Source organism: Carassius gibelio, chromosome B4 (assembly GCF_023724105.1).
Source record: "Carassius gibelio isolate Cgi1373 ecotype wild population from Czech Republic chromosome B4, carGib1.2-hapl.c, whole genome shotgun sequence".
Classification (NCBI taxonomy): domain Eukaryota; kingdom Metazoa; phylum Chordata; class Actinopteri; order Cypriniformes; family Cyprinidae; genus Carassius; species Carassius gibelio.
In genome coordinates this window covers 4614961-4632631 of record NC_068399.1, presented here as the reverse complement: position 1 = coordinate 4632631, position 17671 = coordinate 4614961, and the positions used below count along the sequence as shown (strand labels likewise).

The following is a 17671-nucleotide window of genomic DNA, read 5'->3' as shown; positions in this document are numbered from 1 at the left end:
AGTCAAAAACTCATTTTCCGTTTGTTAATCTAGATGGAATAACGAATGAACGAGCCATCTTTCCATTTCTCGTTATTTAATTCATGTTCTCTCACTTGAATCCTCTTGAGTTTTTCGTTTTCTGTTTTTTAATTTGAAACGGATTTGGAATGGACGGAAGATACCCTGATTGGACTTACTGTCGCGCGCACGATCTCTGAAGTGTGGGTATTTTGACGAGGGACATGACATTTCGGACGCATCCTACCTAATTTTAGCGAGGAAAAGACTCTTATTTTGGTCTGGCGGTGTGACGTCATGAGTATGCGCTCCCGCGAATGTGAGTCTGGTGAAGAGAGGTTTGATGCGTTTAGACTGCCGCTAATTCTATAAGAAGAAGAAAGGTGGGTGCTTTCAATCGTTTAAAGTGTTCCTATCAACTAAGTTCGTTTAGAAAATGGTGTTCAAAACGGTGGTTTATGGAGAAACGTGGCATTTTGAAACTCCGAGTCAGCTGAATCAATTTCAAAGTGATCCACTGTTATGAATCGCAGCGTGCTGATGATATGATCTGCTTAAAACGGTATAAAAGCAATAACTAGTTAATATTTTATTTTATACTTGTAATTTGAATTGTTCTTTTTGTGTTTCTGTTTTATTGTAGCGCTTTGGTTTTAAGAAAAGCACATTACAAATCAAATTAATTATCATCATTAACCAGAACAACAAAAACAAACGTGTGTACAAACCAACTGCAAGTGTTTCATGAAAGGTAATATATATAAACAGTTGAATACCAGATAAATCATAAACAATTGTGTAACTTGGAAATATATTTTAATCAGGTAATTTAAGTCCATTAGCTCTCACTCGGGGCTGTATTTCCCAAAAGTATCAAAAGCCTAAATTGATCATAACTCCATTGGTTTCAATGGGTCTAGGATGCAGGGATTAAAGTTCTCCGTCGTTACGACGGATTTCCGTTAATTGTAGCGAGTCATCGACGGATTTCCGTCAATTACACTGTTCCGCCTGTCCTTAATGTTTTAAATTCACTTTTCATAATTTTAATGCTGTATATATAGGCTTACATTTCTCAAATAGTGTAATAAATGTCTTAATTTTAGTTTAAATAGGTCTTAAATTAAGGAAAGACAAAGTGTATTCAGCCTGCTGAGGAGGATGTGATCAAAGCCTGGAGTGGAGCGAATGCACGTTCCTCTCTTCACTATAAGCGTTTTGTTATCACTCCGGTATGGATCCACTCCGGGTTTTGGTTTAGTTTTGAAGAAGTACATGTCAGGCTACGGCTGAGGTATAATTACATTTAAGATAGCATGGACACACTTATAATGCAGGAAGGCTCCGATGTTTCGGAGATTGATAAAAGTGTAAAAAATAAATGGAGATGGGCTTGGCTTAGCGAAATTGGGAAGAATGGCAAGCCTTTTAGTTCGTGGGCTAAAAAAATCAAACAACCAGGTACGTGTCTTTGCACAGTATGCCACAGGAAATTGAAATATGGCAATAATGGCAAAAAAGTGCTAGCTCGCCATCAATCAGAAGCTAGTCACAATGCTGCCGTTCGTGCTCTACAGTACACATGCTCCCTGCCTGGTGCGACAAGTACCACAACGGAGATTCATGCATCTATGGCCGACCGTGTGTGCGATGTAAAAGTGCGCATATGTTCTTTCATAGCGGAGCATGACCTGTCGTTCACAGTCTCACAACCGCTAGTTAATTTAATGCAATCAGTTGTCAAAGACAAGAGTGCACTTTCAAGATTGTCTATGTCTAATGCACATGCCTCCTACTTGTGCACACATGGCATTTCTGCTTATTGGAAATCCGAATTGTCATCTAAGCTGAAAACGAAGATGTTTTCTTTAAATGTAGATGAGGCAACAGATGGAAACATGGACAGGATTCTGAATGTTCTTGTTCGGTACTATGATGAAGATGTGGGAAAAGTGGCAACCCAGCATCTAGCCTCGAGGAAACTGAATATTGCAGATGCCTTAACAATCACAAACACATTGAAAGATATTCTCCAGTCATATAGCCTGAACTGGAATCAGGTTGTTGGTATACTGTTGGATAACTGCAGTGTGATGAGAGGGAAAAAGTCTGGAGTAGAGACACTAGTCAGAAGAGAAAATCCATCACTGCTGGATGTCAGCGGAGACACTGTCCATATGGTCTCGAATGCAGCCAAGGCCCTTTTAAATCCTTTCCAGGGATTTGTGGAACAATTTTGCTCTGATGTATACTATGACATTGAAAAATCACCCAAACAGAAAGAAGTTTTTTCTGAGTTTCAGTCCTTACTTCATTTGGAGAATAAGAGCCTAATACGTCCCATCAGCAGCAGGTTCCTGCAAATGTTGGATGTGTGCAACAGAATACGGGAGCTTATGGATCCATTGACTGTGCACTTCTACAGCGTCCTGTCTTCTCATGATCAACACAAACACAGGTACTTCTATTTTTGTATCATCTAATTTCTGTACTAGTAGGCCTTTTTTTGGATTTTTAATGAAACACACACACATTTTTTTTGTTTGTTATTAATAATATTTAAAGATGCAGACATCTAGTGGATTTCTTTTACATAACAAATCTAAACCAAGGGGTGGAGATGGCTCAGTGATCAATCAGGTTATATAAAGTTATAGATATAGTGACTCAAAGGGTTAAATGTTAGAACAATGAAGCTCGGCTTCATTCCAGATGCAATCAAATTATTAAATAACCTTTATATAAAGAAAAGGAAGTGCCTTGACCTGTAAACACAAAAAGTATGTCATGACTGTTGAAGTATTGGCAATTAGAAATAGCATTGTTGATTTTTTCTTCTCCTTAATCCTTATGTGTATATGTTATTTTGTGATGCAGATGGCTCCTGAACCAGCTTCTTGATAAGCATGCAGTTACATCTGATGAGAAGGCCAGGATAATTTGTCTGCAACAGCAAATGGCAAAATCTGCAAGGATCGGAAGTGATGTCAACAAAAAACGAAAGACACGCATCTGTATGCTTTTTTTCAGAGTTCGACAAGCTCACAACCATTATTGATTTGTATCGAGGTATGTTCACTTTTTATTCACTTTAAGTGTTAAGAAAAGTACAGAGATTTCTTATTTATTGAAATCCCTTTATTGTTATATTTATTATATGCTTATTTTTCTTGGAATCCTGGAATGGAATCTGAGTTAACCATAAATACAGTTTTTAGATCACTGTTAATCAGATCACTTTGGTTAATACTACTAATACTAATACTACTACTAATAAACTATTTATACAGCACTTTGTAAGTTATAGACTTATTAAACCAGAATTAAAACATTTCAGGACTGATGTAAATAAAACTAGACAATTAAATAATACAGATGAAAATAAACAACAACAAATCTAAAAAATAATATTAAAGGGTTGTAATATTCCAAGAAGAGTATGTTACATTACTATGAATGTGATTATTAATCAATGAATAAAATATTCAGACCCATTTCTAATCTGGTTCTATTGTGATTTTCAGGTGTACTTCCAACTTTTCAGGTGTTCCTGAAGAAGTTGCAACATGAAAAGCCCATGATTCATGTGCTGCATGCTGAAATGCTGCTACTGGTTAGGGAACTTCTCTCCAAATTTATGAAGCCTGAAACTATTCCTTTGAGTGCAAAGGGCTTGTTGAAGCTTAATGTTCACCAGAGAGACCTGCAGTACACTGACAAAAGGTTGTCTGTGGGGAGATTCAGCTTCTTTGCCTTAAACAAGGCTAGAGTAGAAAAGAAGCCCTGGGTGCAGAAGGTCTACAGCTCTCTCAGAGAAGGCTACATAAAGTCAGCAACATTCCTCCTGAAAAACCTGCCCCTCAACAACAACATCATCACCTCTTTATCTGCGCTGACACCATCATTGATTCTCCATGAATCAGTCCAAGGTGCATTCAACACCTTGGCCAAGGCCTTGCCAAATGCTGTGAAGTCAGAGGAGTTGGGTCAACTGGATGAAGAGGTTCGAGCCTACCAGATTAATACAGATCTAGGGACACAGGCCAAATGCTTTGAGGAGAACAATGCACGAATCAATGTTGACTGGTGGAGTAAGATTTTCGCCATGAAGATGCCAGAAGGAGGAATGAGGTTCCCCATCTTAGGGAAGTTGGTAAAGGCTCTTCTGTCATTGTTCACTGGCCCTCTTGTCGAAGGATCATTTAACATGATGGATGATATAATTGAGAAAGACAGGGTTAGGCTGAACATTGAGACTTATGAAGGCTTAGCCATTCTCAAGTCCCACATGAAGGTAATGGGCAAAACTGCATCTAAAATGCAAATTACCCCTGCATTAAGGAGATTTTGCCTGTCTTCTTATGAGACATACCAAAATCATCTGAAGAAAAAGAAGGTGAACCTTGACAAGCAAAAGGAAAGGAAACTGAGGGAAGCTGTGAAGGTCCTCTCAGCAGTTAGGGTTAGAAAAGTAAAGAAAGGTTCCACCTCTTCTGTTTGTGCTAAAGCCCCCACCTCTTCCACCCTTGGAGTTAAACGAAAAGCTGCTGCTACAGCCTCCACCCCTGCAGTTAAAGGCACTGCTGCTGCTACAGCCTCCACCTCTTCCGCCCTTGGAGTTAAACGAAAAGCTGCTGCTACAGCCTCCACCCCTGCAGTTAAAGGCACTGCTGCTGCTACAGCCTCCACCTCTTCCGCCCTTGGAGTTAAACGAAAAGCTGCTGCTACAGCCTCCACCCCTGCAGTTAAAGGCACTGCTGCTGCTACAGCCTCCACCTCTTCTGCCCTTGGAGTTAAACGAAAAGCTGCTGCTACAGCCTCCACCCCTGCAGTTAAAGGCACTGCTGCTACAGTCTCCACCTCCTCCACTGCTGGAGTTAAAGGTAAAGCTGTTGCTACAGCCTCTTTCTCCTCCACCCCTGCAGTTAAAGGCAAAACTGCTGCTACAGTCTCCACCTCCTCCACTGTTGGAGTTAAAGGTAAAGCTGTTGCTACAGCCTCTTTCTCCTCCACCCCTGGAGTTAAAGGCAAAACTGCTGCTACAGTCTCCACCTCCTCCACTGTTGGAGTTAAAGGTAAAGCTGTTGCTACAGCCTCTTTCTCCTCCACCCCTGGAGTTAAAGGCAAAACTGCTGCTACAGCCTCCACCCCCTCCACCTCTCCTGGAGCCACTCCTGCACATGTAGCTAGTCAAACACTAAAACGGGTGTCAGGTGTAGCCAAGCTTCAGGAATATGGTTTCACAGCCAAAAAGCAGAAAAAGTGAAAAGCACTCTAGAGACATTTGCACAAGAAAAGCACTTTTTGGAATTTAATGGTGGTGCAGTTACTTTTTTTCCTGTTAATTATTAATAGTTTCACAAAACATTGTTTGGTGTTATAAGAAACATAAAACATGCACTGAAAATGCACTTTTTGAAAAAGCACTTTTTGGAATTTAATGGTGATGCTATTACTTTTTTTTTTTTCCTGTTCATTATTAAGAGTTTCACAAAACATTGTTTGGTGTTATAAGATAAATAAAAACATGCACTGAAAAGATGTGTGGTAGATGGTTGATTATTTGTCAAGGTATATTTTTTTTCAAAGATTACAAATAGCTTTTAAAATATGCAAACTGGCAATATTAAAGCGGTTTAATCTCCCCTTAAAACGCTATTGGTCTCGACTATTTAAATAAAGTGTTTGTTAAAGGAATATGGCTTGGCCTGAAAAATGTTCAGTCAGAAGATTTTTTTTCACTTTAATCCCTGAGGATGTATTTAAGCTTACAATGCTTTTGGGAAAACACAGCCACGGTTGACTTACCAATGTGCTGACAACATAGGGAGCTGATTGTAGTTAGTTTACATTTATTGCATATATATCACACACACACATACATTCCCTGTTAATTATTCTCATCTTAAACAGGAAAAAGTGTCCAAACAAAATTAAAAACTCGTATCCATGTGACACGTCTATACAGATGGCGTTTATTAAAGAGGAGAGTGAAGACATGAAGATTGTAGAAATATTCAGTCTCAATCATGAAGAAGATCCTGAGGAACAAACAAAGATGGCGTTTATTAAAGAGGAGAGTGAAGACATGAAGATTGGAGAAACATTCAGTCTGAAGCACGAAGATATAGAGGAACAAACAGGTTGGTTTTTATTTTCAAAGCTTGAACTCGCTCATTTGAACCCTTTTAAAATGTCCAGCTCTACAGAAATGAATTATATTTAGCAAGAATGTCTCGCACGACTGTAAAGATGTTTAAATAACATTAGAGAGAAATGTTGTGATCATATGACAAATAAGTGCAGCTGAGAAGATCCTGCTTTCACACAGGACATTTGTTATTATGACTTCATGCTTTTAAATTGTAACAATAATATGGAATTAGTCTAAAAAAATAACAATTATGGACATTAGACCCAATATCTGCTTCTAATATTAAAACCGTTATATCTAGAACTTAAATTAGTTTTGTAAACTTATAGACGGTGGGCCGAGGGGAGATTTTGTGTTTTCAAACGATCTGTGGTGAGGGATAACCCAGTTTTTTTAAATATGTAACCGCTACACTTTTCAACAAAGCAAATAAATTATTTAAATTATTAAAAAAAAAAAAATATTGTGAAAAGGTTCAAAAATAAAAATGGTTGCCACTCACATGCTATTTCCATTACTATTATATAAGTAACTTTCTCTAGGTTATTTTACCGACTAATAAAGCAAGCAGCTACGTGTGGGGTCCCACCTGTATGACGTATTTGTTGCCTTCATCCAATAGCATGCGTGGAAAGTGTCGGTGTTGGTGACGTGTTTGTGAACACATTGGCGTGCTTCGCACAGAGGATTTAAGATTGTACTATTAAGATAAAAACTATTTTACCTAATTTTGCTACATATTCAATTTGGCACAAAAGGAAAATCTAGAGGTAACGTTTTCCATTTGTAGTGTTTTTATGTAACCACCTTTTGTCATATTTTTGTAATCTTTTATAAATGCACCCTTCTGATTCAAAACATTTGACAATGGTATAGCTTAGAAACACAACGTCACAAAAAAACTAGACGGACAATACTTTTTTTTTCGCCCATGTTTACTTTGATGTAATGGCAAAACATGAAGTGTATTATGTATACTGTAATTCATCAAATAAACACTGGTTAAGGCAAGAACCGGTGGCATTGGTTTTCATATCACGAGTACACTGAACCAAGAAGCGTTTCTGTTGGATGCGTTTTTATTTGAGGAATTACGGTATATTTGAGGGAAGTGGTGGACCCACTTGGGATAAGTTGGGAGAAATTGATTAAATTTGTGTTTCTGTGGAAAGACCTTGAGGGCAGAGAAGGTATTGCAGAAGAGGCAGTACAGGTATACAAGTTACAAAGCCAGGAACCTACAAACTAGTTAGTCAAACCAGCTAACGCTGGCTACCACAGGGAGTGCTACAGCCCTTTCACAAATATCACAGAGTTAAAACGAGCACAAAGGAGAAGAAAAAAGGCAGTATCAGTTGAAGAAACTGCAAAGGAAGGTTGGTATTATATTGTATAGACAGGCTGTGCAGTATTATGCTGTGTTCACACCAAACACCAATAGAGTGTCTTGCGCGAATGATTTCAATGTTTAGTCAATGCAAAGGAGCATTTTCGCCATCTGGAGGAAGACGCAAATTCACCCCATTCACATGTCTAGTGCCAACTGAGTGTTTCATGCGTTAAGTGCGAATGGTACTTTTTGTGCATTTAATCGTGTGACGGAAATTCGCGTATGCCACCCGAGTTGAAAAATTCTAACTCTGGATTCAATTCGCGCCACGTTATACAAACCGGAGCCTGCTAGGAGTCGCTCATTCAACATGGAGGAATGACTGATGTTGTCAGTGAGCAGTCAACCGGAGCTATATGACAAAAGTTCATATTTCTATAGAGACAGCAATTAAAAGGACCTGTATATGTATGTGTGTATATATATCTATGTATGTATGTATATATACATACATATGTATGTATGTATGTGTATATATATGTATGTACGTATATATATATATATATATATGTGTATGTGTGTGTGTGTGTGTGTGTGTGTGTGTGTATGTATGTATGTCAGAAGGTCTAGCCGAGGTGAGGCTGGTTTAAATTTTCAATTTATTGTACTTTAAATTATCATTTATTTCTGTGATGCAAAGCTGAATTTTTAGGATCGTTTTCACATGATCCTTTAGAAATCATTCTAATATGATGATTCACAAGTTGGAAACAGTTCTGCTGCTTAATATTTTTTCATAACATGTGATACTTTTTTAGGTTACTTTGAATAAAAAAGAAAAAAAAGCCATGTATTTAGAATATAAATATTTTGTAACAACAATATACGCTACTGTTCTGTAATTTTGGGGTCAGTAATTTTTTTCTTTTAAATAAAATCAATACTTTCCAGTAAGTTTTCCCCTGCTGAAAGTTACAAACCATTTTTCTTTAATCAGTAATGTGGGCAAGGGTGCAGAACCTAAATCTATTGTTTTGCACTTTTAGTGGTAAAGGCAGAGGATGGTGAGGCAACTCCAGTTAAAACACAGGCTCTGACATCTGACGCCCGTGATCTGTACACGTCCAAGCGGGCCCCACACCTGCTTCCAGTACAATGCATTATTTGCAAACATGAGAAGTACAAGGTTCAGACACACAGCAGGAAAAGGATAAAAGAAAAGCTAACAAAGTGTGAAACACTCCATGCTGGGAAATTGCTACTCGCTGCTGAAGGGAGAAGGGATGAGTCTCTCCTTCTCCATATCCAAGACAGGGACTTGGTGGCTAGTGAAGCACGGTATCACTTCACTTGCTATAGAGATTATACCCGGTACCTGACCACACACAAAATTGAGAGAACCGAAACAAACATATATGAAAATGGATACAAGCACTTCTGCAAAACAGTTATCGAGGAGAGGTTGTTAAAACAACATGAAGTGCTTCGACTGTCAAAGTTGAATATGCTTTTCAAAAAAATTGTGGAAGAAACCGAGGGAGTGAACATCGCAGCTTATAAGGCACACTTACTAAAGGCAAGACTTCAAAAGTCTCATCCCTTCTTGAAATTCCTGAAGACATCCACAACCTACCTTGTATATGTGGACAATCTGTCAGCTGACGAGATTGTGCATGAAGTTGCCGTCTCCTCTAGTTCCTCCTCATCTGAAGAAAGTGAAGGAGAAATGACAAGTCAAGGAGATATGGAAAAAGACACCATCAACACAGATGATTCTCGGTTGTTATATCATGCAGCATTGACACTTAAAGAAATCATTCAAAAGACATCAAAAAAATACCCAAAGCTTCCATGGCCTCCCACAGGAGGTGACCTCACACTGGAAAATGGGATGAGTGTAGTGCCTCACCAACTTTTTAACTTCATTGCATGGATATCAGGAATGTCCTCACAACCATCAGATGAACGTGTTGATGTCACTTCAGAGGACAGCAGAAAGATAGTGTCCACTTGTCAGGACATTATTAACCTTGCAACCGGTGGCTCATGCCAAACCAGTGCTCACTTGCAGTGGTAGTTCGGCATATGACTGGCTCTGCACAGTTTATAGGGTTGTTAAATGGTCTGGGTCTCTGCTTATTCAATTCCCAGGTCCTTGAGCATGATACTGCCCTTGCTCATCTACAAATGGAGAAAGGGGAAATATACATCCCAGAAAAAATCAGTGCTGAAGTGCTTGTTACTGTTGTCTGGGATGAAAATGACTTTGGAGAGGAGACTCTATTAGGTAAAGGGACAACGCATAACACCAATGGTAAAAAAAACGGTTATACAGCATCCTTACCAGACACATTACCCAGACAGAGAACATGAGAGTGGTCTGTTCATCCTCCTCCACTGAATCTTTCAACAAGAGGAAAGCGGTCTGGTCCACAGAATTTTGCATTGAAGATAGATTTCCAGCATAACCAATACAGATATGCCCAAATTACCGGTAGAAGAATTGACGCTGCATTGTTTTTACTAATGGTGTACTCACACTATCCAGTTTGAACCGTGCCCGAGTGCGTTTGACCACTAAAGCACGGTTCGTTTGACTACTGTGAGTGCTCCGAACCGTGTCCGGGTGGGGCTCGATTAGCCGGCCCTGGCCCGATTACGTGAAAATTTTTGTGCCACTAAGGCAACACATCTATTTACAACATGCTGTGCGGGGGCTGTGGACCATACAACACAAAATTATCCACAAAGAAAACGGAGCGATGGACTCCATTGTGTTCAGAGAGCGCCACTCTTCCTGTTTATCCCAAAACCGTCGCACCATAATGACGTAAGCGTGCTCCGGCACGAATGCTGAAACCCTATATGTGAGTGCAGGCCAGAGGGGGAGTGGGGAGGGGGGACAATCGTACTCGGGCCCGGTTCATGGCAACCGTGCCTAGTGTGAGTACACCCTCAAAGTACCTGAGGCCCAGGGCAAAGTCCTTCCTGGATGGCCAGGGTTTAATATTAATATTAATACCATCTACACACATGTTGGCTACCTACCAGTGATTGTCGACAGTCCGACTGATCTCCACACTGTCCTCCCCATCCTGAGCTGCTCCATTGCCATTGCTGACAGCTTAGAACAAAAAGTTGTTTTAGTTATGGATCAAGCCATATATGCCGAGGCCCAAGAGATCCTTTGGCAAACAAATTCTTACTCTGAGAGAATTGTAGTGAGAATGGGAGAGTTCCATACAGCAATGGAGTATGATTGACCAAAAAAAAACCTAAGCAGTGGAAAAAAATCCTGGCATGTGGCCAAATAAATAATAACCTACGGGAGTATTTCTTCCAACATTGGAGCTCATCTGCAAAGAATTGACAACATAACCGTCGTTGTTGCACATGGAAGCAAGTGAGTGGCATGCAATTAAGATGAATGTGATTTATACTGACTTTGAGATACTGGAACTCAAAGACCTAGAGAAGTCAAGAGGAGTCAGACACCAGAATGATACTGCTTGCAGTCAAACACAGCCATGACCTGGTAATCAAGAGCCCAGACACCGATGTCTTTGTGCTTGCTCTAGCTTTCTTCAGCCACATTGATGGCCTCCTCCATTTCCATACAGAGAAACACACACATTACTTACATTGCCAAGATGGGCATGTAGCTTGGTAAAGACAAATGTGATGCCCTTTTAAGTTTGCTTGCCTTTTCTGGATGTGACACAGTGAGCGCTCTGCATGAGGTCGGGAAAGCAAAAGCATACAAAAACTAAGTTAAAAAACAGAATACATCACTGTGTTTAGAAAACTAGGAACACGTTTCACCTCATCACCAGAACTATATGATACTCTGGAAGCTTACACATGTGATCTATATGATCAGAAAGACTGCCAAGATGTAAATATTGCAAGGGCTATATGTTCTGAGAGAGGCTTGCTTCCAAACAAAGACTCCTTGCATAAATGCATCCAGCGGGCAAGCTATCAGTCTGCAGTACACAGGAGTCTTGAGTGTATGCCCGACATTCCTCCTCATGTAAATCATGGCTGGAAGATGGTAGGAGATTTCTACAGAGTGGACTGGATGAAACTTCCTCCAGCTCCAGAGGCCATATACTGGAACTTGTGCACTGCTTGCGTAAAAAAACAAATTGTGTTAAGGGTAGATGCACATGTAAACTGCATGAGCTGACATGTACAGACCTCTGTTAGTGTGTAAACTTTGACAATAAGTCACTTGAAGATGTACACGTGGGGAGTGGTGTGTTTGGTACTCCTGCAGAAGTCAATCTGTATGACATGCTTATGTACATTATGTTCTTTGATCGTTATAATCTTGTTTCTTTTACCGGTACTTGCAGTTTATGTTCTTTGATAGTTATCTTATTTACATTAGATATAGTTCTGTCTAACGTTAGAGCTTTTAGCTCTCTGGTTTGAATATTGAACATTGGTTAGAATATTAGAATACTGACCCATTAACGTTATGTCTGATGTAACTGATAATTAAATATGTGTTAAACATCAACAGGTTTATGTTCGCCTTGAGTTTTTGGCGAATGTTTGCAAAATGCTCTGTAATTATTAAACGAGGTAATTATTCGCCAACATACAGTGGAGCTGTAGTCGATGTGAGTTGGACGAAGTGTTACCTTTTATATTCTCAATGGTTCTGGCTACTGCTAGTTACCCTACTTAAAACGACACTAACGAGATGCTTACACATGTTTGAACAACAAAGTGAACAAAACAAACATTTTATATAGATATCATATTGTAATTAAATGAATACTTAAGATGATACGATGATCAATGCGCTGCTGCTGCTAGTGTCTGATAGCTAAATCATCTGTGTAATAGCTGTTCTAAATAAGCTACATCTGATTGGTTAATAATAATCCCATGTCAGTATTTTAACGCGCTATTGGCTCAACTAATATAGTAGGCAATTGCGTGACAGTTTTGCCTGCATATTTATGGGTCGTGCATTATGATTTCGGAGAAAATGTGCAGTAAATGGGAACACTTAGTATATCGTTGAGAATAAAACCGTCCCAACTTTACAAATCCAGGATCTCCATCCATGGGGATCGTTCATGCAAAAGTAAAGGAGATACATCCAATTGTCTAGATCCGATTGCAGCTGTTCTAGAGTCAACAACTCACTAATTCAAATGAACCATTTAGTGCAAGTCTCCAGTGAACTCAATTCACAAGTAATAACCAGGAGATCTTGTGAGCGCGTGCCTGATGCTGCTAAAAGTAAGTTACTAATGTCGAATTTTAGGATTAATTATTGTAACTGAAAATCATATTTAGGTCAAAACTGTAATTTGTTTGTGTACTAAATCTGCTGTAAAGGGTGATCTATTTAAGCCCACTGAAATGCGTGAATACAAACAAACAAAATACACCATGTCACTTCATGTTGCTTTGTTTCTGTGGTACTCACATGCACCATGTCACTTCATGTTGTATTCTCCAACATGTCCCACAGAAAAACTGCTTTTGCATAAAATGCAAAAAGCTCTCTCTGCTTTGCCATCTACAGGTCTAGCGGGACAGATGCTCAATTTGCGTGAGGCGGGACAAAGGGTAAAATTGCTGTATAGTACAATGTAAAGTAGGACAGGTGGTCACTCGCACCAGTTATTCAGCCAATAAAGTGTAGGCCTATGCATTTCAAATATATTTCTAGTACTATATAGATTACAAAGGTATAATTGGCATCCTTATTTCAAACGACCTTACCGGCCGCGACCCGAATATCATTAAAAATATTTTAGGATGACTCGTAACCGCAGGGATCAACCCGCGCATTACTGGCTGTTACTATACAGAGCCATTGTTGGCTGACAAGCTGTGCAAATCCACGTTAATTGTCAGATGCACATTATCGCCAGACATATATTTTAAATTTGAATATAAATTGAATATTTGTAATATTTATGTAGAAAATTCAAGTTTAGTTTTTCAGTCATTTTGACCGACCTAGGATGCATTGATGGTGAGTACATCACAGAATATTTTTTGGGTGAACGAACCCTTAAATGTATTATTATTAATTTTTTTTTAAGCTGAAATCATGATTTAATATATATATTCCCAAGTTATGTAAGTACTTTAGTTTTCTTATTTTTTAAAGCAACATAATTTAAATTGCATACAGGCCCTGGAAATCAAAATACCACAGATATGCTTATGTTAGAGCTGATAAAACTGATGAGAGGATTTTTTTTTCACAGTTTCTAAGATATTTTTAATTATAAAAATATTTTTATTTATCTTTCGTTCATTATCTGGCTCAGCTCGGTGTTTATCTTCAGTTCTCTCTTCACAGCAGTTCAGTCAGTGTACTGTTTGAGTAAATGAATTACTCCGGGATATTGGTTTGTTTGAACTCGGCGGGAGTCTCAGCCACATTAAAAAAGTTAACAGCTTAAGTCATTTGTGGATTAATGCATAATGGAGACGCGAACCGTTTCAAACAATTTAGTTTGATTTGGTGAACTGGTTCGTGAAGAACTGGTTAAATTGAGTGATTTGTTCGCGCACCGGATATCACTAAAACTGCAGTGATGTGAACGCGCTCACAACAGACCCGGAAGAGAAGACAATGAATAAAGTCTTAGTTTTTTTAATTTTTGGACCAAATTGTATTTTGGATTCTTCAACAAATTCTAACTGACCCTCTGATGTCACTTGGACTACTTTGATGTTTTTATTACCTCTGGACATGGACAGTATACTGTTCACACAGTTTCAATCGAGGGACAGAAAGCTCTCAGACTAAATCTAAAATATCTTAAACTGTCTCCCGAAAATAAACGGAGGTCTTACGGGTTTGGAACGACATGAGCGTGAGTCATTAATGACATCATTAAAGGGTTAGTTCACCCAAAAATCTGACTTGAAGTAACCTAACAGCAGCAAATGTCTGAAGGATTAGTCAAGTTAAGGCTACTCTCGGCAGATACATGAGCACTGATCGCCAGAAGCTCTGAAATCGGCATTGCAAATTTTCAAATAGGCACTTTATAAACCAACCACAGATTTTAGTTTTAAACAATTACATTCTTGCCTGAAAAACTCCTTTTCGTGACACAAGAACAGTAATATTTAGGAAAATGACGCTGTTTTTGGGCAATGAGGTTAATGGCGTTTGTCCTTGTGAAAATATAAAATTATAAAAAATGGTTATAATCTGTTTGCACACTCTGATGTAAATGATGCCAACACCCATGGACAGCAGAGCGGAATGATTGAAAGAAGCTTTTATCCCTTTGTATCACGCAAAAGTGATGATTCTAGTCAACCAATCAATGTTCTGCAGTGAGTTTAGCTCCAACCTTCTGGTACCCCAATGGAAGGGTTCCAAATATCTACACTTCCTAAAATCTGCTATTAGATTTTGTAAAAATGAATTGCATAATGGTCAGCTTAAACTCTGTAGGACACTGGCCGAACAGGATCAGGTTTGGACACCCTGGTGTAGGATCTAGCATACATGCATTCCATGCTAAGTGTTTTGATGTTAATTGCTTTGTACCATTAAACTGGGGTTGACTTTTATTTGTTTGTTTTTCCAATTTAGACTTAAAGGTGCTGAAAGAGGAGAGGGAAGGACTGAACGAAACAGAAGAGAAAGATCAGCATGAGAATCTTTGTGATTCAATAACTGGAGAAAAATCTTTGTGTTCCTTAAAGTTTGAAAAGACTTCCACACGAAGAACAGATCAAAAGACAGGAAATCAGAGTTATTACACTTGCCTTCAATGTGGAAAGAGTTTTAGTCAAAAAGGAACCCTTAAAAGCCACATGAGAGTTCACACTGGAGAGAAGCCTTTCACATGCTATCTGTGTGGAAAGAGTTTCAGTCACTCTATAAACCTTAAATGCCACATGAAAATTCACACTGGAGAGAAGCCTAATAGATCCCCTCCGTGTGGAAAGAGTTTGAATCAAAGTGGAGAAAACAAGATCATTCACACTACAGAAAGCCATTTTCCCTGCCAACAGTGTGGGAAGAGTTTCGCTTCTAAACAAAGCCTTGAATGCCACAAGAGAACTCACACTGGAGAGAAGCCTTTCACATGCAAACTGTGTGGAAAGATTTTCAGTTATAAAGCAAACCTTAAAACCCACATGAGAATTCACACTGGAGAGAAACCCTTCACATGCAAACAATGTCGAATAAGTTTCACTCATAAAGTAAGCCTTAAAACTCACATGATAACTCACACCGGAGTGAAACCTTACACATGCAAACAGTGTGGAAAGAGTTTCAGTTATAAAGGAACCCTTAAAAGCCACATGAGAGTTCACACCGGAGTGAAACCTTACACATGCAAACAGTGTGGAAAGAGTTTCAGTTATAAAGGAACCCTTAAAACCCACATGAGAGTTCACACTGGAGGGAAGCCTAATAGATCCCCTCAGTGTGAAAAGAATTCGAATCAAAGTGGAGAAAACAAGGTCATTCACACTACAGGAAGCCGTTTTCCCTGCCAACAGTGTGGGAAGAGTTTCGCTTCTAAACAAAGCCTTAAATGCCACAAGAGAACTCACACTGGAGAGAAGCCTAATAGATCCCCTCAGTGTGTAAAGAGTTTGAATCAAAGTGGAGAAAACAAGAGAATTTTAACTTGCCAATCGTGTGGAAAGTGTTTCACTCATAAAGGAAAATTTGAAAGGCACATGAGAGTTCACACTGGAGAAAAGCCTTACACGTGTAAACAGTGTGGAAAGAGTTTCAGTCTAAATGGAACCCTTAAAAGGCACATGAATGTTCACTATAAAGAGAAGCCTAACAGATCCCCTCAGTGTGAAAAGAGTTCGAATCAAAGTGGAGAAAACAAGATCATTCACACTACAGAAAGCCGTTTTCCCTGCCAACAGTGTGGGAAGAGTTTCGCTTCTAAACAAAGGCTTGAATGCCACAAGAGAACTCACACTGGAGAGAAGCCTTTCACATGCAAACAGTGTGAAAAGAGTTTCAGTCGTAAAGAAACCCTTAAAAGCCACATGAGAACTCACACTGGAGAGAAGCCTTTCACATGCAAACAGTGTGAAAAGAGTTTCAGTTATAAAGCAAACCTTAAAAACCACATGAGAATTCACACTGGAGAGAAACCCTTCCCATGCAAACAATGTGGAAAAAGTTTCAATTATAATGTAAGCCTTAAAACTCACATGATAACTCACACCGGAGAGAAACCTTACACATGCAAACAGTGTGGAAAGAGTTTCAGTCGTAAAGGAACCCTTAAAAGCCACATGAGAGTTCACACTGGAGAGAAGCCTTTCACATGCAAACAGTGTGGAAAGAGTTTCAGTCATAAAGGAAACCTTAAAACCCACATGAGAGTTGACACTGGAGGGAAACCTTTCACATGCAAACAGTTTGGAAAGAGTTTCAGTCAACATAGAAATCTTAAGAGGCACATGAAAGTTAACAATAAAGAGAAGCCTAACAGATCCCTTCAGTGTGAAAAGAGTTTCAATGAAAAGTTATAAAATTGATAATTCTGATTCTGATTGGCTGAGCCACATTCTTAGCTGTTGTAAATGAATAATAATTTACAATAAACATACACCTTTTTTTTGTCTGTGTTGTTCTACAACCACAACTGCTTCTGGGTAACTACATTGTTTGGAAAAATAATGTTTATTAATATCATTACATTTCATTAGATTTATTTTGTGAAACCTTGCTCCGTATATGGAGCAAGGTTTTATAAAAAGCAATAAACCCCACGAAGCTATGGTGTACAGTGAATTTATGACCACTAAGTGGGTTTTAGGCACTCCACTGTGCATCATGCTCAACACCCCTAAGCTGTTATAAATTCACTGCAAACCACGTGTTCTTGCGGCTTATTGCTTTACTAAACCTTGACATCCACAGGCAAATTCACACTTTGGAGAGCCTTTTTACCTGCCAACAGTGTGGAAAGAGTTTCACTCATAAAGGATAACTAAACCGGCACAGGAGAAAAGCTTTACACATGTCCTCAGTGTGGAAAGAGTTTCAGTCAAAAATGATACCTTGAATTTCATATGAGAAGTCACGTTGCAGAGAAGTTTTTTAGGTACCACATGAAGATCTACTCCAGACTGACCTGTTTAAATGTCATCAGTGAGGAATGAGTTTTACAGACAAGATAAACCTAGCAATCAGGCAGGGATAC

General features: G+C 39.0%; 2 protein-coding genes across 7 annotated transcripts; both read left to right on the top strand.

Moving 5' to 3' along the window:
* Nucleotides 1-232: 232 nt before the first annotated feature.
* LOC127955928 (gastrula zinc finger protein XlCGF26.1) lies at nucleotides 233-17089 on the top strand. Of its 5 annotated transcripts, none has more exons than XM_052553587.1 (4): nucleotides 234-383; nucleotides 5969-6143; nucleotides 15076-15956; nucleotides 16341-17089. In XM_052553587.1, the coding sequence occupies exons 2-4, from the start codon at nucleotides 5969-5971 to the stop codon at nucleotides 16995-16997; spliced, it is 1713 nt and encodes a 570-aa protein (XP_052409547.1). In that variant the 5' UTR covers nucleotides 234-383; the 3' UTR covers nucleotides 16998-17089. The 5 variants fall into 5 exon arrangements, with proteins under 5 accessions (XP_052409548.1, XP_052409547.1, XP_052409544.1 ...); XM_052553584.1 differs by adding an exon at nucleotides 644-751 and having other exon boundaries at nucleotides 15076-17089; XM_052553583.1 differs by having other exon boundaries at nucleotides 235-383; nucleotides 15076-17089.
* LOC127955943 (uncharacterized) lies at nucleotides 2318-5408 on the top strand. 2 transcript variants are annotated; one of them, XM_052553622.1, is made up of 4 exons: nucleotides 2318-2458; nucleotides 2878-3069; nucleotides 3525-4979; nucleotides 5076-5408. In XM_052553622.1, exons 2-4 carry the CDS (start codon nucleotides 2985-2987, stop codon nucleotides 5264-5266), a joined length of 1731 nt encoding a protein of 576 aa, XP_052409582.1. In that variant the 5' UTR covers nucleotides 2318-2458; nucleotides 2878-2984; the 3' UTR covers nucleotides 5267-5408. The 2 variants fall into 2 exon arrangements, with proteins under 2 accessions (XP_052409582.1, XP_052409580.1); XM_052553620.1 differs by having other exon boundaries at nucleotides 3525-5408.
* Nucleotides 17090-17671: the final 582 nt, after the last annotated feature.